This window comes from Dromiciops gliroides, chromosome 3, assembly GCF_019393635.1.
Source record: "Dromiciops gliroides isolate mDroGli1 chromosome 3, mDroGli1.pri, whole genome shotgun sequence".
NCBI classification, from domain to species: domain Eukaryota; kingdom Metazoa; phylum Chordata; class Mammalia; order Microbiotheria; family Microbiotheriidae; genus Dromiciops; species Dromiciops gliroides.
This window is the reverse complement of record NC_057863.1, coordinates 615,360,782-615,385,051: the sequence shown is the minus strand read 5'-3', so window position 1 is coordinate 615,385,051 and position 24,270 is coordinate 615,360,782. Positions and strand designations below refer to the sequence as shown.

The 24,270-nt window shown below is 49.4% G+C and overlaps 1 protein-coding gene across 2 annotated transcripts in view; it reads right to left on the bottom strand.

The window, feature by feature from the left end:
* Positions 1-6,040: 6,040 nt before the first annotated feature.
* IFFO2 (intermediate filament family orphan 2) overlaps positions 6,041-24,270 on the bottom strand; it is a 67,091-nt gene continuing 48,861 nt past the window's right edge. The window contains exons 4-9 of one of the 2 annotated variants that reach the window (XM_043996432.1): positions 22,819-22,959; positions 20,756-20,895; positions 14,664-14,784; positions 14,090-14,182; positions 12,294-12,424; positions 6,041-11,273 (exon numbers count right to left, since the gene is read on the bottom strand). In XM_043996432.1, the coding sequence (XP_043852367.1) occupies positions 11,168-11,273; positions 12,294-12,424; positions 14,090-14,182; positions 14,664-14,784; positions 20,756-20,895; positions 22,819-22,959 (732 nt within the window). In that variant the 3' untranslated portion in view covers positions 6,041-11,167. The remainder of the gene's footprint in view (positions 11,274-12,293; positions 12,425-14,089; positions 14,183-14,663; positions 14,785-20,755; positions 20,896-22,818; positions 22,960-24,270) is intronic. The other variant, XM_043996433.1, reaches the window with a different exon arrangement.

Sequence of the window (24,270 nt, the reverse complement as noted above, 5' to 3'; positions counted from 1 at the left end):
AGGAAAGATGAGGTCAAAGTGGTTGGCCTTGAGCTTCTCAGTAAAGTAGGAAATGAGGTCTCGTACTGAGAGAGGAGGTTGGAGTGGAAGTGTGGGCTAGAGAGGGGGAAGGTTTAATTGGGAATCAAACAGATAAATAAAAGGTTTGCCAGGCAGCAGGGAGGGCCCAATTGAGGTGAAAAGACATGGATATGTCTTAGACAAAGCCAGCATGGTTATGGGTCTTGTGTGACTTCCTGCAGCAGCACTCTTTAGCCTAGAATTGAGAAGGTAGGGGCAGCTAGGTGGCACAGTGGATAAAGCACCGGCCCTGGATTCAGGAGGACCTGAGTTCAAATCCAGCCTCAAAGAATTGACTCTTACTAGCTGTGTGACCCTTGGCAAGTCACTTAACTCTCATTGCCCTGCAAAAATAATAATAATAATAATAATAATAATTGAGAAGGTAGATGGAGGGGGGGGGGGGCGGTGTGTGGAGGAAGAAGAGGAGAGTAGATCCAGGGCTAAGGATTAGCAAGGTGAGTGTGAATGACAGAAGGATGAGGGGAAATGACACTAGAAGGCAAGACAGTGACCAGCTGAGTTGTTCAAGACCATAGGAGGGTGATAGACTGGGAGAAAAGGCAGTAACTGCAGAACCAGGGGGCTGGGAGTAAAGGGGGGGGGCGGGGCACGGTTCATATTAAGGACAAAAAAGGGCAGCATTGTATAATGGTTAGGCCATGGGACTTGGAGGCTGGAAGATCTGGGTTCAAATCCTGCCTTAGATTCTTGCTGTTTGACCTTGGGCAAGTCACTTGGCCTCTCTGGGTCTCAGTTTCCTCATTTAAAAAATGAGGGTGTTAGACTTAATGATCTCTAAGATCCCTTCTAGGTCTAGATTTATGATCCTATCAAAGTGTTATGGGCCCATAGCACCCCAGAAGTTCTCTGGGGCACATCAAAGAACCTTCTCCTTGAGAAACTAAACCAGAGGACAGACATGCCTAGAGAGATAAGTGGAACCAAATCAGACTGAGCTAGCTTTGGGACCTCCACCCTTCATTCTAGTCTCCCTCAACCCTGAGAAGATAACATTTGGGTGTGGCTGCTTCTTTTGTGTCCTGAGGAGAGAGATGGCTTGAGAGATCTAAAGCCACCCCTCACCCAATTTCCACCAGTGGGGGATGGTCCTCCCTCACTAAGGGAACTTTCCACAGTCCTATGGTCACTCCCATCAGTCCTCTATAAAAGTACCTGCCAGTCTCCTGCTTGAGGAGATTGTTATCTCAGAGCCACGCTCTGTGCCATGCCTTTCTCCCCATGAGAAGTCAAAGGATTTCTTTCATGGTGTAATGGGGGGAAATGGGGTACAGGTTTGATCAGGGGGTGGGGGTTGGGGTTCTTAGGAATTCCTCTTTAAAAAATTACACCCTCTTGCACACAAAAGTAGTTAGAATAAGGTGGTAGTTTATTTAGGAGCAAGGGAAGGGAAGGGTGGGGGGAGGGAAACCATGACAGAAATCCTTGGACTTCTCATGGGGAGATAGGCACAAAGCACATGGCTCAGAAGTACCAATCTCCTCGAACAGGAGACTGGAAGGTACTTTTATAGAGGACTGATGGGGGCGGACCATCTGCCTGTGAAAAGTTCCTTTAGTGAGGGAGGACCATCCCCCACTGGTGGTAGCTGGGGGAATTGGGTGAGGAGTGGAGGACCATTCCCCACTGGTAGTGACTAAAGGAATTCAGTGAGGGGTGGCTCTGTCTTCAAGACACCAAGGCCGCAGCCACACCCAAGGGAGACCAGAATGAAGGGTGGGAATCCGAAGCTAGCTCAGTCCGATTTGGTTCCACTTATCTCTCTAGGTGTTATCTGTCCTCTGGTTTAGTTTCTCAAGGTGTGCCCCAGAGAAATTCTGGGGTGCTCTGCACGCCATGACAATGGTTTCCCTTCCCTTTCTCTTCCTCAGCCCCGAAATAAACTATCTTATTCTAAATGCTTTTGTTTGCAAGAGGGTGTAATTCTTTAAAGAGGAATTCCTAAGGACCCCAAACTCCTACCCCAAACCCCTATCTCTTTCCCAAACCCCCACCCTATTTTCCCCATGACAAAAGGATCAGGCCAGGGAACTTCTGGATCCTAAAGGTGGCATAATTTGGGAGGGATGGCAGGGCCTAAGGGCACAGGACTTTTAGAACTGGGACAACCAGGGAAGCCAACCCCCTTATTTTACAGTCTTTTATTTTACAAGTCTTCCCCCTGAGAACTACAAAATTTACAGAGAACTGATTCCCCACCCAGTCCCCTCTTTCCCAGGCAGGTGAATTGCCTGGGGCTGACGGTCTTTGTCATTTCCAGACTCTTGATGGACTTAGGGACCTTCCCCCAAGCAACTTATCCCCTCCCAATGTTCCCCACCTTACTCCAGAGACTTTGTGTTATTATGTAAAAAGGGTCCACCTACATTAAGTAGTTTCTATTCAGTCAGTAACACCTATACTTAACTCAGGAGCAGTTCCATTATTTCTTTTGTCAAAGGTTCATTTACATTAAGTAGCTATATGTCACTCTGGAGCAATCTTTTGGTTCCCTTTTGTTCTGTTACCCCATAAAAATCCCCATCCTCTGCTTCCATCTTTGGGTATTCCTAGCTTCCAAGCTTTGCCATATCACGAGCTATAGTTCCTCTGTCCCAATTAAAGACCTTTTTTTCTCCTATATTGTTTATTTCCTTAATTTCCAGGTTAACATCCCTTTCCATCTTTTTTGTTTTGGGGAGGGGAATCGGGGTTAAGTGACTTGCTCAAGGTCACACAGCTAGTAAGTGTCAAGTATCTGAGGCTGGATTTGAGCTCAGGTCCTCCTGAATCCAGGTCTGGTGCTCTATCCACTGCATCACCTAGCTGCCCCCTATCTTTTTTAAATGAACAGAATATATGCAAATAAAGGTTTTATTTTTCCAAAGCAAAAAAAAAAATCATTTTACAAATGAGAAAACTGAGGCCTAGTGAGGCTAAGTGACTTGACCAAGTTCTCACAGGCAGCAAGTAGCAACAACTGGATTTGACTCCAGTCCCTGGCTCCAAATTCAGCATATTTTCTATTTTAGGGATAGAAGGGCAGAAGATAGGGGAAAAGAGAGAAAGGGAGGCAGAGATAGAAGAGGGGGAGGGAGAGGGAGGGAAGAAGGTTGAAGAAAGGAAGACAGATCAAAGAGGGAAAGAGAAAGGGAGAGAAGGAAGGAGAGAAAAGGAGACAGAAAGAGGAAGGAGAGAGGAAGAAAAAAAGAGGGAGGGAGGATGGAGAGAAAGAAAGGGAGACAGGAGGAGGAAGGAGGGAGAGAGAGGGAGGGGGAGAGGACAGGGGAAGAGAGAGAAGGAAAGAGGGAAGGGGGAAAGGGAGGAGATGTAGAGAAGAAGAGAAAGAGGGAGGGAGATATGCAAAAATCAAACAAGATATTGGGGCAGCCAGGTGGCGCAGTGGATAGAGCACCGGTCCTGGAGTCAGGAGGACCTGAGCTCAAATCTAGCCTCAGACACTTAACACTTACTAGCTGTGTGACCCTGGGCAAGTCACTTAACCCCAATTGCCTCACTAAAAAAAAAAAAAGATATAATATACATGTATAGATATATACCCATATACACACATATGCACACATATATGTATGTATATATATATACATAGATACAAAAATCAAGAAGACCATCATCACCCTTAAGAAGTTTCCCTTTTTTTTGTCTGTTTTCTTTTACAACCTGACTAATGAGGAAATGTTTTGGATAACTACACATGTATAACTTATATTGAATTGCTTCAATTCTTAAGGGGGGGGTGGGGAGGGAGGAAAAGAATATGGGACACAAAGTTTTAAAAATCAACGTTAAAATTTGTTTTTACATGTAATTTGGGAAAATAAAATTTTAAATTAAAAAAAAAAAGAAGAAGCTTTCTTTCTAACAGAGGAAGGCACCCTATAAAGGGGCTGCAGAAGTAAGGAGAGAAGAGGAGAAAGGAGAATGGTCCAGGGTCCTGTCTAGTGCCCTGCTTCCCTCCTCAGTGGTCAAAAGGCTCATGCGTTGTGGGGGGGTAAGGGGGGGTGGGGAGGGTGGCAATCACAGTAATTTCTGTTTGGGAGGATCGCAGTGATTACCTGAGGAACCAACCCCCTCAGTGGCCGGCCGGGAGGGGGGTGGGGCACACTGAGTTAGTGCCAGGGAAGGGATCTGACTCCAGGTTCTACCTACAATAGACCTTGGAGAAGGCCCCCTGCCTGCCATGCTGGTCCCTGTGGCAAACCTGTGAGAGCAGATGCACTAGATTCTTGGAAGCCTGGCATCTTCCGTGACCTGACTCAAGCTCTCTGTCCACCAGCATAAACTGCCTCTGGCCCCAGAGAGATGTAAACTCTTTAAAGTCAGGAATTATTTCATTGATCTCTGTGAGAAAATGGGTAGTTGTCTCCTCTCGATGTGGATATAACAGTCAGTCATACTTCTCCTGACCTGTTTATAGGACAAAGGTCTTGGATCCCCTCCTCCCCCTCAGGCTAGCAAGGCCACATGGTTAAAGGAGCCCTGGTCTCAATAAGGTCCACTCTGGAGTTGTGTCCATATAAGGAAGTATAAGGTCCACTCCTGAGTCATGCCCATACAAGGAAGAGGGGTGGGAATACTGCATTCTGATTAGCTAGTTTTTGCACGTGGATTGTAACCCTTGAGTAATCGGACCAATGATGAAAAAGGGGAGGGTCCATTCATGTTAGGGACTAGGGTATAAAACGGGACTTGCGAGCCCCCTTTCTTTGCACCCACTAGCTGCACACTAGGGTACCTCCTTCTCCTGAGAAGGAAATAAAGAGCCTTTGTCACATCCCTGTTTAGTTCCTGAGAATTCTTGAGAAGAGGATGGTTTTTTCCCTCACAATCTCTTTGTGCCCGGGGATAGCGCAGCACCAGGCACATCCAATGGATCCTGTCTATAGCTTATTTCTCCCAAGCTGTGTCTATGTTTCCTTTGTGTAATTTAAATTTCTAAATGTAGGTTCTAATCTATCTCCCCAGTTTTGGGGGAAACTGACTAAAATCACTCATAAACGAGTTTAGGTTTTTAAGGGTTTATTGAAAGATAGCAAAAGAAGGAGAAGAAAGATTGAGAACAGAATTCCTACAACCTGGTGATCCTATCTTTCCTCAACTCCTCTGTGAAGTCCTCTGCCACCACCACGATGTCAGGAACCAAAAGAGAGCAAGCTCCCTGCGCAGGCTCAGCTTCCTCCTTCCTGTCCCCTCCCAGAAATGGGAGGTTCTTCAAGCTGATTGGTTGACTGGGCCAGAAGGTGGTCAAAGTTCAAAGTTCTTAGCTTCTGAGAACCATGCTTTCTTAAGTACTCTTAAGTACCAGCCAGATGTGCTTACAATCTAGTTAACTAGGAGTCAATAATCCAGTCAGCCACCTTATCCAACTCAAATCAGTTTAAATCTCCAGGTGGGTCCCTGAGTATCTGCTAAATCCATTATCTTAAAAATTCCCCCCTTTGTTTCTTCTAGGAACAGGGTGTTCCTTGATGAAACACACTCTATGCTAACAAACAATATGTAAATAACAATATAGAAAAGGGAGAGAGAAAAGTTTTGTCTAGAGGGGCGGTCCCTCATGGACACGACACTTTGACATTGGTCTTGCACCTTCCCCATCAGACTGTGAGCTCCTTGACAGCTGGGGCTGTCTTTGTCCTCTCTTGATAGCACAGTGCCTGGCACATAAGAGGTGCTCGATAATGCTTGTTCCCCCTCACCCCCTTCTTCCCCTTCTGTGGCTTGTTATGTGCTGCCTGACCCATCAGCCATGAGATCCTTGAGAGCAGACACTATCTTTGGCTTTTCTTTATGTCCCCTATGTTTTACCCAGTACCTGCACATAGTAGGTGCTTAATAAATGTTTGTTGACTGACTGTTGGATGTAGTAGATTGGACCGAATCAGACTGTTCTGGTGTGTTGGCTGAGACCAGCCCTTCCCAGCAGGCTTCCCTTGAACAATCAAACAGCAGCAGCAGGTCTAAGACATGTCACTTTATTTAAAAGAAGCTAATATACAGAATATAAAGGGCACAATTATTTACAACAATACAGTAAACAGGCTGGTTTTCAGTGGGGTCAGTAGTCTGTTTGGATGAATAGAAAAGAAAACAAAAACAAACCAGGACACTCTAGGCCCCTATGGTGAGGGGACAGTGGGGGCAGGGGGACTTGGAGGGAAACCCCACATCCCTCCCAACAATGTGTCTGTAAATAAATAGTCCTTTGGGGCTACAGTTTGGAGCTATATTTAAACACCATTTTGTTCCAACACTAGGGACCCCATAGGGATAGGGGCAGGGGGTTTTGATGCTATTTTTCTCTTTTTTCAGAGTCCAGGAGGTGCAAGAATCTGTTGACCTGCCCAGGCTCTGCTCTCCTCCAATGAGAGAGCACCCCCACCCAGACCCTGGCCCCTCTAGCCTAGGCTGCCCCAGTATGGAAGACTCCTTGTTCGGATTTCCTCCTGTTCAAACTTAGATGTGACTTTAATAACCCAGGTCCCTCCCACGCTCTGCCTTCCAGCCCCCACGGTATTACCCCTCTCTCCCACCCCACGGAATCTCCTGTTTCCCTGCCCAGATGAGAGCCCTTCTTCCTCAGGGTAGAGGAAGGTGGGGGGCTGCTCCAAAGCCTGCCTTCCCATTGCCCCTCTGCTTCACCCAAATCTAGAGTTAGTAGAAAACCTCCCCCCTACCTCCAGAGTTAGACTTCTCCTTAAAATGGAGACAAGCCAACTTTCAGGACCAACCCAGAAGCAGTTTGGGAAGGAGAGTAACTTCTAAGGGGACACTAGGCAATAGGACAGTGCCTCTGACTTCTGTTCTCCCTAGCCAGGAATTCTGAAGAGGTAAAATGTTTAGGGTAGGACTGATCCCTAAGCCTTTCTTGGGTTGGGGACCCAATGACCCTCAGGTCAGGACCTGGGGGGAGGGAGCGGTGGGGACTCTGGAGACAAAATTGATCTTTCTTAAAAAAAAAAAAAGCCAACTTAGAAACAGATCTGGGTAGCCCCCAGATGGGACGCTTGTCTTTGAAATCCTTATCCCTATGAGATTAGATGGGGATCATGGAGTCCTGGGCCTAGGAAGGGGCAGGGGGACATATCTGGCCTCATCTGGCCCTGTTCTTTATACAGAGAAAAAAACTCGAAGCCTGGACTGTCTTGAACAAGGTGAGCCAGCTAGTTCGTGACAGGGGGGTGGGGTTCCTGGCTCCCAGTCTAGTTTCCTTGCTCTGAACCACACTGTCTTCCTCTCACTGGCCCATGGGCAGGAGAGAAGGACAGGGGGACATGAAAGAGACATGACAGGTAAGATGAAATGCAAACAGGCACACACCTTTCTCCCTGCAGAAAGCTCTGTTCAACTCAGAGCTGGATGTCAACCCACACACTCAAAACCCTTCCCTTTGTAAAAATAGATGAGTGGGTCTCCTGGTTCGTAAATAGATTACATTTAGCCGAAGTTACACACGTTCTTTTTGCTTTGCCTTCCCCCACCCCTGCCCACCTCCAACCACCTTGGTTCACTACTTTCCATTCACTGGGATATCACTGTATTTGTGAGCTCACTATGGGAGAAAACACACACACACACACACACACACTCCCTCCCTCTCTCTCTCTTCCCCCTGCCAGTATCTCTGAATACACTGGGTGAAAAATCTGCCAATGGTAAACATGCCAATGGTAAAGGATTTTCCCCATGAGAATTCTGCCTGGCCTTCCTTTCCCTACACCAGCCCCACCACCCTCACAACAACTCCCTCAGCATTTATATATGAATGTGTCTGGCCTCGTGGCCATTAGCACCTCCCCCCCCCCCCCAAAAAAAAAACCACCCTGTTTTCTCTCTTCCCATCACCCCTGCCACCAAAACCCTAAAAAAGTGATGGAGGGAAAGAGGTGTGTACAGGAACCCTTCCAAAATACCGGCATCAATATGACACCGTGCCTTAGAAATAGAAAAACAAGAAAGTATTTACAACTTTACAAAGGAAGAACTGGGCAGTCCTAATGTTGGCCCAGTGCTGGCCCTAACAGTGGTGGGTTGGTGGGAGGAGGAGGAGAGCTGGGACAGTCCTGGAAAGCTACGGGCTCAGGGAAGGGGGGCCTGCAACAATTCAGAGCTGAACTTCAACCAGGTGAAGACCCAGAAATCAGCTCTGCTTGGAGGGCTCAGAAGGAGGCCAGCCCACTCCACACATTTCACCCAGAAGGTCTCCTGCCTGTCAAGTGAGGGGCCTCTGTGGTCCTCCGGCCTGCCCTCCAACCAGAAGCCAGCCTGGGGGATTAGCTATGGGCAAAGATGGCCTGGCAAGAAGGCAGCCTCATTGGCTCCTCTTTACCCGATTATTCATCACCCCACAGGACCCACAGAAAGAAACCACTCGGGGCCAGAAAAGCTGAAATCATACACCCAGACACCAGACACCATGGCAAGCATAATAGGTGCTCTCAAATACTTATACTATCAGTCTTAACTCTAAAGATATGTCACCTTCCCATCACCTGGAATATAATGCCCAGAATGGAGGCCACAGGTGCCTCTGGGACACACACACACACACACACACACAGCATGCCACACAAAAGGATGGTGGCCTCCCCGAAGGGCATCGGCCACCAACACTCTGCCTACTCTTCTTGACCTATGGTTCTGGGAAAAAGAGAAGAGGAAGCTCAGGGAAATCCGCTTTGAAGGAGCATCAGAGCCCAGGCAGATCCCGCTGGTCTTGGGGACCCACCGAGATATAAACCTTGGAGGGGAGGGAGGGAATGAACAGGGAAGGGCTGGAAAGCTCTTCATAGCAGCTGGGGTTGAAGCCCATAGGGCTTGGCTACTGTTTGGTTAAAATTAAAATATAACCGATGCTTCCATCTAGGATGAGAGAGAGAATGAGTGGGGACAAGCAGGAGGCGCTGGTTGCCCCCTACCCTGCCCCAACTCACTGTTCTCTAAAGGGTCGTGACCAGGGACTGCTTTGGCTAGTCAGAGCTGCCGGGGGGTATGAGCTGTGGCACCTCTTGGCCAAATGAAACACGGGGAGTCCATCTACCTGATGTCACCCCAACAACAAAAAAGATGACAAAGGCCTCTGAGGTCTGATAAATTAGAAATGGTCACACATACACTTTCTCTTTCCATATATATATATGATCTATAATATATATATATCTTATATACAGAATGGCTTTAAGATAAACAACAACAAAAAATGACTGGAAAGAAAAAAAAAGAGGCCCCTTTGGGGAATGAGGTGGTTTCCAAAGGGTCTCCTGGAGTAGGAATTTGGGGGCGGGGGGAGAAGATGGGCTCCTTAGGAGACATGGGAGAATAGCTCAGTAAGAGCCATATCTGGCCTCCTAACTTGGGACAAGGAGCAGGAGCAACTGGCTCGCCCTTCACCATCCCTCACCACCTTGAAGAAAGCTAGGCTAAACTCAGGGTGTCCACTGCTCCTTGGTACTCCAGGGGGAGCTCATGAGTCAATAAAAGTCCACTCCCAAATGATAGTGGACACATTTTTTTTTTTTTTTAAGTCTACTTTGGGGGCTGGCAAGGGACTAAGAAGCCATGTACAGCCCCCACCAACCCAGACCCGGTTATCAGAGAGATACTGTCTCACTTGTTCACGTCAACTCCCCAGTCAGTCAGTCAATATCATAGTGCAGAGGCTACATCTTGCAAATGGTGGTGGGCTAAGACATGCAAGAGATGCTCCCCATCTAGCTTCCCTAGAACCACCCCCAAAAGCCCTAACTTCCCTCCCTGGCCTCCACTCGGATGATCTCCTATCAGTGGCTACAGTCAGCCCAGGTATGGGAAAGCAAAATGGTGCCGTGACCTTTGTCAGGGCGTGAGGTGAAGAGATCCCAACAGCAAAGAACTGGACAATGCTATTCTACTCCCAGGGTGACACTGGAGAACAGGGAAATGTACCCGCCTGATACCATGGACCCCTACCTTCTCACAGAGAAAGTGTTGCTCCTAGACCCCGAAGGAGTAAGAGCAATTCTACTGATCCCTACCCACAATACTATTTGGGGGAGGCTCAGCCTCAGTGAACTCAGAGTCCATTGTCAACCACAGTCCCTTGGAAGGGACTTTCAATATTAGCTTAGTTCATCACCTCCCTGCTCTTGTTTTACAGGGGAGTAAACTGAAGCGGAGAGAAGGGATGGGACTTGTCTACAGTCACACAACTAAGTCAGTATCCCTGGGAGCAAAGTCACAGCTAAGCCTTTGGGGCAGTTGTAGAGACTGCCCTCAGCCTCTCTCCCCAGTTCAGAGAAATATCGAAGGTAGGGGCAGGGGAAGGGAAATATTTATCGATTTCATATATAAATAAGGCGATCTCTTTTTTTTTTTTTTGCATAGTAGTTTGAACACAGTGTCAATCCTTCCCTTCCCTCCTCCCCCCATGCCTTATCATTTTGTTACTTGGGCTGAGAAAAAAAAATAAAGGGGTGTGGGCATCTCCCCCTCTCTTCCTCCTTCCCCCAAACACTGGCGGCAGGGATCCTTTCTTCCACCCCTTCCTCTGCAAGGGATTTGGGAGCTAGATGCCCCCCTCCCCTTTCCCTGGAGCGCTCCGGGTTCCAATGGGGCAGGGCAGGGCAGGACAGAGCAGGCAAGGAGTGCCGCCAATCAGTGCAGCAGGTGGGAGGGTACAAAACGCCATCTCCACCACCGGGCCTTGGCCCATCTGGTCATTGTATATAAAAAAACCAGCTCGGAAGAGTTCTTTAAGCGGCTCAGCTTAAGGGGAAAGGCACAATTAACACCGTATCTCCGGACAGAGTTCGCATTTGTAGTGTAGAATAGAAATTGACAGCACCAATCCTTGGGTGGGAAGGGCGGTGGGCAAGTGGATGGAGGAGGAGGAGGAGGAGGGTGGCGGGCAGTGGACAGTGGGCGGTGGAGGGGTGGGGGTGGGAAGCAGCAGTCCGCAGAAGCCCCAGGATGGGGGGTGGGGGGCAGGAGAGTGGCAGAAGTCCTCCAGGGTGTGGTCAGTGCTGGCTCCCAGGCCCCCCAGCTCTCCTGGGGTGGGGGGGAGGTCCCGCTCTCCCCCCAGCTCTCCAGGCACCCTCCCCGAGGTTCATCAGCTGACCATTGGCTCCACATCGGCATCTCTCTCAAACTCATCCTGGATTTCATCTGTGCTTCCTGAGTCACTGCTGGCCATTGAGCTGGGTGAGGGAGAGTTCCTGGGACAGAATGGAGGGGACAAGAGTCAGGCAGGCTGCAGTCTGAGACTTGGGCACAGAGAAAAGACCTCAATTCACAACAGTTAAAGCCGGAAGAGACTTCAGAAAGGTAATGCCTGATGCCCAGGGAGGGAAGGGACCTTGACTAAGGTCACACAGGTAGAGGAGTTAGCTGTCAGACTTCTGACTCCAAAGGCAGATCTCTTTCTTTGTTTTTACAAGATTATGACCTCTTAATATACACACATTTTAGAATGGAATCAGGAGGTCCTGAGTTTAAATCCAGCCTCAGACACTTCCTGGCTGTGTGACCCTGGGCAAGTCACTTCACCCTGTTTGCCTCAGTTTCCTCATCTGTAAAATGAGCTGGAAAAGGAAATGGCAAACCACTCTAGGATCTCTGCCAAGAAAACCCCAAATGGGGTGATGAGAACAAAACAGCTTAACAAAGAATCCCACAGAATTTGAGAGGTGGAAGGACCTCGGCATCCAAGTGGCCCCACCTATACCTGAAAGCTAACGCCCCCCCCCCAGCATGGGTCTGAAGGCCCCCAATGACAGGGGGACTTTCCCACCCCCAAAAACAGGCCATTCCACTTTGGGACAAAGCTTGGTGGCTGGAAGTTGCCTCTATGTCCTTCTTTTCCCCTCTCCCCCACTGCCTCTGGTTCAAGCCCCTGGGGCTAAACAAAATGAGGGAGGGAATGATCTCACTGTCTTCTGCCCTGGACACCCCACCTCTGGGACACATTAGGCAGCTCCAGGCGTCACAGCTGAAAATGTCCACTGACAAGCGGGGGAACCTCTGACAAGTGGCCATCCACTCCCTCCAATGGATGGGGAGCTCACTCCTTCTCGCCCCCTGCTCCACTTCTGGCTAGCTCTAGTTGTTGGGAAATCCCTAGTTCCCAGGAGCCTCCCCCCAGCCTCGTGAGGAGAGGGTATCCTGGAGTCAGAGGCAGAGAAAGCACAGCAGCACGAAGGGCACGGGAGGGGCGGGCGGCAGGACCGCTTCAGTACCTGTCTGCAGAGCCCTTGATGAGTCGGCGGCAAGTCTCCATCTGCACGTCCAGGCCTCTCTTCATGCTGCACATTTCCATGTATTCATGCAAGTGCCGGTTCATATCACTCTTGGCCGTGGCTAGTTCCAACTAGAAGAAAAACACAATGATGTGTTTTATTTTCCTTTTCTCTTTTTTTTTGGGGGGGGGGATGGAGAGAAGGGGTCTTAGAGAACTTGGAAGCAATGTCCCCTCTTCTCCCCATCTTCAGAAATAGCCAAAGGTTCATGATCCTGCTCTTCAGAGACTCTGTGTGTGTGTGTGTGTGTGTGTGTGTGTGTGTGTGTGTGTGTGTGTGTGTGTGTGTGTGTGTGTGTGAGAGAGAGAGAGAGAGAGAGAAGGGGAGGCCTCTGTTGCTTAGCAACTCTAGGGGTGCCACCCAGGACCGCATTTATTCTGCCCAGACCTACTAGTGAGGACAACTGCCCTAATTAGGAGTCTCCCCCTGTCACTGCTGCCCATCCGGGCTCCGCCTTTCCTTCTCAAGCCTCAAGCTGGGACTGTCACAAGGCCCAGATAAGGCTGTACAGAAGAGGGAAGCTTTTCAACACTCTGCATTGTATCACAGCACCCCAAGGTTCCCTCGGTACTGTCTCACAGCCTGTGACACAGGCAGCACCAATATTCTGCATTAGCATTAACATTATTATTCCCATCTTGTACAGATGGTGTGATCTCAATGGGAGAAGAGCCCGTTTTGCTGCCGTCCACAAGAGTCAGACACGACTGAACAACAGCAACAACTACAATGACCTTTAGGTACATCTATGATCACACAGCCAGAAGGTGCCTGAGCTGAGATTCAAACCCAGGTCTCTTGACTCCAAGTCCATCATTCTATATGCTGCCAGCATAGCAGAAAGACCACCTCTGGAGTCGCCCTCACTGGTGACTTGGACAAATCCCCTTTGATACTCTGAGCCTTAACTTCCTTATTTGTACCTCATGGGAACTGTATGAGGCTCAAATGAGATAGTATGTGACAGGCCCTTTGCAACACTCACCCTCCAGTCTCAAGTGCTTTACAGTTTACGAAATGCTTTCTCGCAATAAACGATAAAGTAGATGGACAGTATGTCATTCTAATTTGTAAGATGAGAGAGTTGAAGGGACAAATGAGGAACGTCAGCGAAGCAAAGACAAAGCCGAGCCTTGGAACCAAGCGTTGGGAGTCCCACACTAGTACTTTTCCCACAATGTCATGAAACTCGTAACGGGTCTTCACTCATGTGGAGAGTTCCGTGGCATGAAAATCCCCTCCACCGATACAAACAAGCAACCATATGTCACTTCTTGAATTGGAGGGTTGTCTGGAGGTCCTGAGGAGTCTAGGACAACACAGCCAGCATGGGCAGGCCGTGAATGTGGGCCTTACTGGCTGTGAGCCAGGCTCTCATATCAATTACTATCACAGTTTTTATTTAGGATCACTTCTCTTCAAGGAAGGTTTCCCTGATTAACCTGACCCAGCTCCACTCACAACACGACTCCACATTCTCTCGGCATCTGTAGACTCAGTTTACCCTGGTGTATGTGCTGCTCTGGGTATCCCAGAGTCTTTAATGTGTCTCTCCCATCCGACCCCCTGGATGGATTAGCAGTTCCCCAAAGGCAGAACCCAAGCCTCTTCTTTCTTCAGCATCACCTCCAAAAACTCTGACAATAGGCCCCAAGTGGATGGGGTCACTCCCTAACACCCACATTTGGGACATTAGGACAAAACAATTCTTCCCGGGGTTCTTGGCCAGTCCTCACCTCAATCTGGCCTATCGTCTCCTGGTACTCCTTGTCTCTCGTCTTGAAGAAGGACTCGGTTTCATGAATCAAGTTGCCCAAATTTTCCTCTTGCTAGGAAGACAAAACCAAGAGGCAGGCTTAGTTAGTGAAGGATTTGGGGGTTCCATGGGGTCCTAGAATAGTGATTCCTGAGATGAGATGAAGCATGAGAACTAAGACGAACTCAGAACATAGAATATTAGAGATGGGAGGGGCCTTAAAACACAGGATGTCAGAGCTGGGAGGGCTCTTAGAACACAGGATGTCAGAGATGGGAGGGGCCTTAGAACACAGAACATCAGAGCTGGGAGAGCCCTTAGAATATGCAATGTTAGAGCTAGGAAGCCCCTCAGGACACAGAATATCAGAACTGGGATGGCCCTTAGAACACAGGATGTCAGAAATGAGGTGGGGATCCTCAGGTCACAGAAGGACAGAGCTGGGAGGAGCCTCTGAAATCAGGAGATTCGGCTCCCTTGAAGGAGTCCTCCAGGTCAGCCCTCCTCAGGCAGGGGTTGGGTTGGGGGAGGACATTGGCCACTGCCTTGCTCACCTCTCCCTGCAGGTCAATGGATGGGTTACAGTTGGTAAAGTCCTCCCAGAGCAGCAGGGTGTCCTCGTTCTCTTCCCAAGTCAGGCTGTCACAATCGTCATCAAAGTCAAAAGTCTCTCTCCTGGTGGGGAGGGAACAACACCAGAAGGAGAGGGGATGAGCAAGAAGAAACATCAACTCCTTGGGAAAGGGATGGGAACAAAAGACTTCACAGACCAGACACTAATGATACTCTCCCCAGCCTTAACCCTTCAAAGGTAGTGCAGTGGAGAAAGTACAGGGCCTGGAATCAGGGAGATCTGAGTTCAAATTCAGCCTCAGACACTTATGAGCTGTGTGATCCTAGGCAAGTCACTGAACTTCTGGCTGCCTCAGTTACCTCAACTGTAAGATGGGGATAATAATGACACCTACCTTACAGAGTTGTTGGGAGGATCAGATAGTATAATATTTGTAAAGAAATTTTTTTTTTTTTAGTGAGGCAATTGGGCTTAAGTGATTTGCCCAGGGCCACACACCTAGTAAGTGTTAAGTGTCTGAGGCTGGATTTGAATTCAGGTACTCCTGACTCCAGGGCCGGTGCTCTATCCACTGCACCATCTAGCTGCCCCATCTAGCTGCCCCAAGAAATTTTTTTAATGAATGTTAAAAATGTTTTTACATGGAATTGGAGAAAAAGGAAAATACTAAAGGAAAAAAAAAAGATAATGTTTGTAAAGCACTTAGCACAGTGCCTGGTACTTATTAAATGCTCATTCCCTTCCCTTCATACAAGCACAGAATTTTATTCTATTGTGAGCCGGAACCTTAGAACCTAGAACAAAATGCAGAATGTCAGAGCTGGGAGGGGCTCTAGAATACAGAATGTGAGAACAGAAAGGAACTTTAGAACAGATCATCAGAGCTGGGATGGAGCTTAGAGACCACTGAATCCAGCCCCCACTTTTGACAGCTAGGGAAACTGAGGCCCGTGACTTACCCAAGATGACCCAGAAAATCAGTGGCAGAAACAGGGTTGGATCTCGGGGTCCCTGATGCCCTTTCCACACTACCCCCACTGCCTCTCAAAGTTCCTTTGAGTATCATTAACTATTTCACTGCCTTAGGACTCAGGGACAGAACAAGACAGGATTCTTCCAATTTATTAAGAAGCAGGTCTCCGTAACTCTGGGGGGAAAGTGTTTCCATCAGGGTCAACTTTCCCAGGGGGCCAAGGTGGGGGTTCAAGACCAGACTTCAAAATCGGTCAAGATGCAAGAGGCAATTCCCAATTGTGCCTCCAGGTGTCTCTGTAAATTCAGGGACTGGGGCCTGGAGAGAGTGGCTGGGCTGGCTCCGTGGGAGAAAAGTGGGCAAGAGGGTGCCTAGGAGGTCTCTGCCCCCAGCCTGCCCCCCTGTCCCCCTCCCCCCTTCACTTCCTTTGCAGCAGCTCTGCTCCCAGTGAAACCAGAGCTGGGAAGGGGAGGGGGAGGCCCCAGGCAGCCAGGATGGGGTGGCCTTCTCCCAGAGCCAGGGAGAGCCAGGGGCCTCCTCCCTCCCTACATATATGGGGATCCCACATGGACAGTGTGTGGGCTTGGGAACCAAACCAACTGATTTTAATCAGAACAAAACCAGAGCTCAGGCCGTATTCAAAGCCCAGGGCCCCAGAGGAAATTGCCGGAGGATGCTGGGGATAAATAGTGATGGAGCTGGAGACATTGGTGGGGAGGGGTCCCCAGAGGGTGTGGTCCGTCCGGCCTGGGGCCAAGGGACCCTTGCATTTTTTAAAGTAAGTTGTATTCACATCTTATGTTATGTTTTGATGTCCTGTTCATGCACATCCTGCCCCCTACCCAATGAGGCTCCCTTAGAACAAAGAAAAATGGAAGAAAAGCAGCCAGTCTCATCTGACAGCCAGTGTCTGTGGCACCTCATGCCACAAGGCGCCCTAGTGACCTGGGAGGGTGTATTTCATTCTTTATCTTTGTGGGTCTGGGCCTGGCACACAGTAGGTGCGTACTAAACACCCACTGATGAATTTCCTCCTCTCACTGTAGGGGTGGTGGACTATGGGTGTAGAGTATTGCCCTGTAGTGTCAGATGCAGCCTGTGTATAGGTTGGGTCTGCTGAAGTTTTATTTTTCCTTTTTTAATCTTTGGGGGGAGGGGGTATTCAGAAATGGATATGATACCAGTCTAGGAATTTGTTTTGCTTGACTATGGATATTTGTAACAAGGGTTTTGTTTTTCTTTTATTGGGAGGGGGTGAGGAAGGTGAGTAAGAGAGTTAGCAATTTTTATTTATTGAAAAAAATAAATAAAAAATAACGATATACAAATAAAAGGTGCTCATACTTTTTTTTTTTTTTTGGTGAGGCAATCAGGGTTAATTGACTTGCCCAGGGTCACACAGCTAGTAAGTGTCAAGTGTCTGAAGCCAGATTTGAACTCAGGTCCTCCTGAATCCAGGACCAGTGCTTTATCCACTGTGCCACCTAGCTGCCCTCAAAAATTTTTAGAAATTGTTTTTGGTTTTGGTTTTTTGTGGGGCAATGGGGGTTAAGTGACTTGCCTAGGGTCATACAGCTAGTAAGTGTCAAGTGTCTGAGGCTGGATTTGAACTCAGGTCCTCCATTCAGGAGGTGCTTTATCCATTGCCCTCATACATTTTTTGTTTGTTTGTTTGTTTGTTTGTTTTTGGTGGGGCAATGAGGGTTAAGTGACTTGCCCAGGGTCACACAGCTAGTAAGTGTAAGTGTCTGAAGCCAGATTTCAACTCAGGTCCTCCTGAATCCAGGGCCAGTGCTCTATCCACTGGGCCACCTAGCTGCCCCCAGCCCTCATACATTTTTAAAAATGAAAATAAAAGTGTGCAAGGGGCTTCTTTGGAGCTGAAAACAAACAAGCACTTCTGAAAAGAGGTAACTCTGGGAGCAAGACAGCCGGTTCTAGTCTTGGCTTTGCTACTAACTTGTTGTGTGACCTTAGGGAAGTCACTTTCCTTTTCTGGACCTCACTATCTTCACCTTTACTAGGAAGGGGTAAAAGAAGGTAGCCTCTAAGAAGTCCCTTCCCCAGACTTGCAAGGAAGGGGTGGCACGGGAATGCCCTTGGGGAGAGCCTCGAAGGTCAGACACGGTATCAACAAGAAGGGAAGCTTCAGTGTTCTGGTAAGGACCTGCATCGCTGAAACTCAGCTCTTAGAAACAGAGAACAGAGTTGAATGGAGAGGCAAGATAGAGTGGATGGGAAAGGATTGGCCTTAGAGTCAGTATCCCTGGGTTCAAATCCTTCCTGTATCCCTTACTGACCTCTGAGGGAAAGGAAGGGAGCAAGCATTTATTAACCACCGCTAATAAATTTTACAAATATTATCTCATTTGATCCTCCAACAGCCCTGAGAGGTGGGTGCTGTTATCATCCCCAATTTCAGTTGAGGAAAATAAAGCTGACATAGTGACTTGCCCAGGGTCACACAGCTAGTAGATGTCTGAGGCTGGATTTGAACTCAGGTCTTCCTGATTCCAGGTCCAGCCCTCTCTTCATGACCCACTTGGCTGCCAGTTCTAGGGCCTCAGTCAAATCTGTAGCACCTCCCTAACAACATTTTCATGAGGCTCAGATAAAGTGGTAGAAGTCACAGTGTCTTGCAGCCTTTAGGGACCACGGTCTCCAGACCTGGGCTCTTGGGGGCATTAATCCAACTGTGGGGGTCAAGGGAGGAGGGGGACTTGCTGGTGAATGGAGCTTTCTGCAGCCCACTCAGTATGAGGGGGAGGACCAGGCCTTCAGTCTAGGAATGGGATGCAGACAGGAAATGCCACATAAAGCCAGATTCATCTCCCCCAAGAGGGATGGAGGCAGTGAGCAGGTCAGACCCCAGCGCCAAAGGAAACTGGGATGGATAAAGGATTGGATGAAGATTCAGAGTGTGGTGCTGATGGGGCCAGCCAGATGTGGTGGGTAGGAGATTGTTGTCATGGGTTCAATCTCTGAACGTGCCACTTTGCCCCTAACCCAGATCAGTCACAGTGGGAAGGGACTGAGTGAGAGAGCTATGGATGACTTCAGGCAACTCCCTCCCCGTCCCCCTCCCCCTCCCCACTGCCCACTTGGCAAGGGGCAGTCTTCTTGCTAGGCCCAGAATGGCCCATAAATACCCCTTGTTGTCACCAGCTCCAGCCTTAGAAGCCCTTGTCTGCTTCTGAACAATCCAGCCCTTTTTGGGGGATTCATTAAGTCATCAGTTTTCTCAGGACAATCCTGGAGCCGGAAAACACTCCTCTCCCCTGAGGCATGAGCACTTCCTCTCCCCCCTCCCCTTTCAGACGGTATACTTCCTTTCCCCAAGATTCCAGGGAAGGGAAGGAGACCTAGAGAGCAATGATTATTATGAACATTATGAATAATCACATATGTCCCAGTGCAAGGAAAGATGAGAGCAAGGTATAGACAGAAGACTGCCAATGGCATCCGTGCCATGCGGAGAATGAATGAGCCAGGCACCCTAGAGTCAACTAAGGGGGTGACGCGGACAAGAGATGGATGGTCGAGGCAAAGCACCTTCTAAAGGACCAACTCTCTCTGTCTCCGTTTCTCTTTCTCTGTGTCCCTGTCTCTCTGTCTGTCTCTGCCTCTGTTTCTCTGTCTCTGTCTCTCTGTTTCTGTTTCTGTCTCTCTGTCTCTGCCTCTCTGTGTCTCTCTCTGTGTCCCTCTCTGACTCTCTGTCTGTCTCTGTCTCTGTCTCTCTGTCTGTTTGTCTCTCTGTCTCTGCCTCTGTTTCTCTGTCTCTCTGTCTCTGTTTTTGTTTCTGTCTCTGCCTGTTTCTCTGTCTGTCTGTTTGTCTTTCTGTCTCTGCCTCTGTTTCTCTGTCTCTCTGTCTGTTTGTCTCTGTTTTTGTTTCTGTCTCTGCCTGTTTCTCTGTCTGTTTGTCTGTTTGTCTCTCTGTCTCTGCCTCTGTTTCTCTGTCTTTCTGTTTCCGTCTCTCTGTCTCTCTGTGTCTCTCTCCCTCTCCTGTATCTGTCTGTTTCTGTCTCCCTCTCTGAGGCCTGGGGAGTTAGTAAGTGGTAGCTCCTCCTAACTGAAAACCGACAAGCCCCGCCTCCCTCTCTGAAAGCAAACAGCGATGCTGGAGTTCTCGCTGCTGTAGCTCTTTAGGGTCCAACAGCGGAGGGTAGGGGCCGCTAGGGGGCACAGGGGATAGAGCGCCGGCCCTGGAGTCAGGAGGACCTGAGTTCAAATCCGGCCTCAGATACTTAACACTTACTAGCTGTGTGACCTTGGGCAAGTCACTTCACCCCAACTGCCTCACTTAAAAAAAAAACAAACCACAGCGGAGGGAGAAGACAACTGCAGCATCATCTTCCCCATTTTACACATGAGAAAACCAAGACTCAGGGATCTGTTCGTGGTCGGGCAGTTAGGAAGCCACCGGGAGGGGATTTCAGTGGATCACGGGTTTTCAAGCTGGGAAACTGAGTCCCGGCATGTTAAATGTGCCTGACTCGTGGCAGGCCAGGGTTGGGAGCCAGGACTCGTGACCCTGAGCCCAATATTCTGGAGGGAACATGAGGATAGGACCCTAGCTCTAGAGCTGGTCACCAAGTCCATCCCTTTTATTTTACAAATAAAGAAACTGAGGCCCCAGGAAATTACAGAACTCCATCAAGGTCACACTAGGAGTAAGCATCAAGGTAGAATTTTGTTTTTTTGTTTTTTTTAGTGAGGCAATTGGGGTTAAGTGACTTGCCCAGGGTCACACAGCTAGTAAGTGTTAAGTGTTTGAGGCCGGATTTGAACTCAGGTCCTCCTGACTCCAGGGCTGGTGCTTTATCCACTGCACCACCTAGCTGCCCCCATCAAGGTAGAATTTTGTTTTTTTGTTTTTTTTAGTGAGGCAATTGGGGTTAAGTGACTTGCCCAGGGTCACACAGCTAGTAAGTGTTAAGTGTCTGAGGCCAGATTTGAACTCAGGTACTCCTGACTCCAGGACCGGTGCTCTATCCACTGTGCCACCTAGCTGCCCCCATCAAGGTAGAATTTGAACCAGGTCCTGACACCAGGGCCAGGATTCTTTGCAGTGAACCCCAACTACTTCCCAAAGTACTCACAGCTGATTGAACATCCGCTTCATTTCATCTGTGATGTTCATGGAGCTGACTTCATCATCTGACAGCCTGGTGACCTCCCCATCCTGCTCCGAAATGTCTTCGTCTGAGGTTACCTTACGGTCCTTCTTCTTGGATGCTACCTGAACCAGGGGAGGAAGTGAGAGGAAAGGTGTAACTGGGAGGTTCTGCCTGAGTTGAGAGAAGGGCTGAGGAGGACCAGGAAAGATGGGAGAGGGGGGCTGCTCCCCCTAAGGGGCAATGGATGGAAAGCAGGTGAGGCCAGCCATGGCCAGGCCAAGCAGTAAGAGCTCGCTCCAAAGCGGGTGGACGTTAGCAAACAGCGTGAGGTGAAGGAAGGCCACCGTGGCAGAAGACTCTCTGACCTACCCTCTCTCTGAGGCCCCCTGCCCACAGAAGAGCTCTCTGAGGCTGCCTTCCCCAGGGGGAAACAGCCAGGCCAGGCTGGAGCCAGAGCCCAGAACCCACAGAGAAAAGTCACTCCGTGTTTCCTGGGGCCCTCTGACAGACATGCAGACAGGAGGATGTGGGACATACACGCAGAGCTCACACACAAAGCTTGGAGATACAGAGGAGTGGTCTTTGCCCCTTCCAATTCCTTCTGCTGGCTACTAGAATGGGGGGACAGGAATACACTTCCCCCTGAAATGACAGCTTTGCACCCCGCCTCCCTCCGAGTCCACAGTCACACGTTTAAAAGCAATAGCACATCTTTTCCCCCTGAAATCAAGCATAAGCCAAAACAAAATCCCCACGTCAAAAAGAGCAGCTGTCACCAAACAGTAGCAAGCTATGAGAAGGCCACAAGCTGCCTAGCAGTCTGGGTTTGCCCAAAAAGCCATCAGCCCCTCTCTCCCTCTCTCTTTCCTTTTCTCTCCCCCGCCTCTTCTCTTCTCTTCTCTCTCTCTCTCTCTCTCTCTCTCACACACACACACACACACACACACACACACACATTAGTGTCGGAGTTAGGTCACTTGGGTCTGGAGGGGAAAGACTGATTAAATTCAATTCCTCTTTCAAACTTGGGTTCTTATCATTACCTCCACCACGCCTGGCCCTGGACTTTGGGGTCAGAATCCCAAAATGGCAGGAAGAGGATCTGGCCCTGGAAACCAACCCCGGAAGCTCCATTGCCAGGCAGTGAATAATGCAAAGTGGAACAAGAATAACTCGGGCTCAGAAGGCAAGAATAGTGGATCGGAAATCGGGAGCCCTAGTTCTGGGACCCAACCCTGCCACTAACTTGGATGACCTTGAAGCAGTGGGACACACAGCAAAGGGAGCCTGATTCAGAGTCCAAGGACCTGGATTCAAATGCTTACTACCTTTGTGACCTTGGACAAGTCACCGGGCCTCAGGTTCCTTATTGGTTGAACAAAAGGGCACTTGCCTAGTTGATCTCTAAGGCTCCTTCCTACTCTTAATCTATAATCCTAAATCACTTATCTCTGGGCCTGTTTCCTCCTTTGTAAAATTAGGGTATTGGATCACATGACCTTTCAAGTTTTAAATCTATGATTCTAAAACCCTAAAGCACCGGCTCAGTTTCCTTCTCTGTAAAATGACGGGGCTAGAGCTCACAAAACAAAAAAGTCTGTGAACGTGAATGTGCACCATGAGAAACAAGGGAAAACCGGCAGACACTTAAGGATGTTGGAACGCTACCTCTCAGGGAAACGGGGAGAAGAGGAAAGGATCCCAAGAGATAAGGACTTTTGTTCTTAGACTGACTAGGATGTCCCGAGGTCTCTTCCAGTTCTAAGACCTTATTACAACTCTGTGAGCCTGCAGGCCAAGTCCCAGATCAGCCATCGAGCAGCTGGGTAAGCTTTATTTTGTCTCGCATGAAGTCCTTCCCCTTCTCTGGGACTCAGTTTCCTCACTTGTGAAATGAGGAGGGTCAGCTCAGATGACCCCTAGGGTCCCCTCCAGCTTTAGCTCTGGGATGCCAAGTCACTTTCTAGAGAGGGGGCTGGGGCCGGGCTGGGTGGTGGCAGTGGTGAGTGAGGGGTGAGTGGCGAGGGGTGGGAAGCCCTGTTCACCTGAAAGATCTTGGACACGTCTTCCGAGTTCCGCTGCTGTGCGACATCGCACAGCTTGGCCGTGATATCGATTCGCCGGCAGATATCCATGTCCACCTTCATGGCCTTCTCTTGGATCTTTGTGTCCAGGTCTGTCATGGGCTGCAGGGAGGACAGCATGGGGGTTACATGAGTTGGGGGTGGGGGAGAGTGCCAGAGGCCAGGAGGGGGGAGCTCTGGGAGGGGCTTATCCCCACCTCACCCAGCCTAGTGGGTAAACAAGAGGTGAGGGAGGTCCTTAGGCCTGGGGTAGGACTACCCCTCCCCCCCAGAGCCTGTGGGAAAACCTCAACTCTTCCAAGGAGGGAGGGATCAGCCTTCACAAGAGTCCCTGGAAAATCTGTCCTGTGGCCTGGCATCATGAGGCTATGACTGGCTTGACCTAAGGCCTCTCGTCCTGCTCTAAGGCAGGCCTATAGGCCCTGAGATTTCTCAGCCAGAGGCCGCAGCCCTCGCTAAAGACCGGAAGGCATCTTCTCTCTCTCTGCAGCTATACAGAGACTGTGAGTTGTGTTCATTAAAAGAAGAAAAAGAAGAAGAAGAAAGAATCCAGACCTGTTGAAAGACTGCCGCTCTCCCCACCCACCAAGGCAGGCTCTCTCTCACACAGAGCCCTGAGAAAAAGAGATAGGAGACTGAGGCTGGGGACTTGTTACCCACGGCTGCTTCATCCCCACCCTGACAGCCAAGTCCAGAGGCCTGAGGCACTGCCCCAATGGCTGATTCGCCCAGGAGCCTCACAAGGGCATCCCCAAGGCAGACCAGAGGAGGTGCCTCGCTTCTGTCCCTGCCAGGGAGGACATCATCGGTGTGGGGGCTGCCCCTCACTTTCCGCCTCCACTCAGCTGACTGAGCGGATTCATCCTGGCTTCTTTGGGTGCCCATTTCCTGAAGCTCTGGCAGGACCAGGCCTTCCCAACAGGGCTATCCCGCAGGTATCTGAAGACCTAGCAGGAGGGCAGCCATAAGGTGTCCTTGCTTAAGACCAGGAGGGGAAGGGGCTTCCTTTTCCACAGAAGATTCTCCGGAGGGGAAAGTGAGGAGACTTCCTGGCTGCTTGGGCTCAGGGTGTGGCATTTTTAACCTTCTCCTTCATAGCAGAAGACCGTGAGCCTTTGCTCACAACACCCCCCACCCCAATATCTGGATTGCCCCCCCTCTCAACTCCTCCTTTTGTTTTTCTACCCATCCCTCAAAGTCCAATTCAAATGGTGCCTCCTCCAGGCAGTCTTCCTGGTCCTCAGTAAGGACCTCCTCCCTCAGATCTGCTCTTATTATGCCCCACTCTAAGACACTGATGGCTTATCATTGGATCTTCTCCATTTGTGGCTTTTTCCCCTTCTAGATGGTAAGATCCATGAGGGCAGGGTCTAGGTCTCTTCTACACTTTCTATCTCCCCTAGTTCAGAGAAC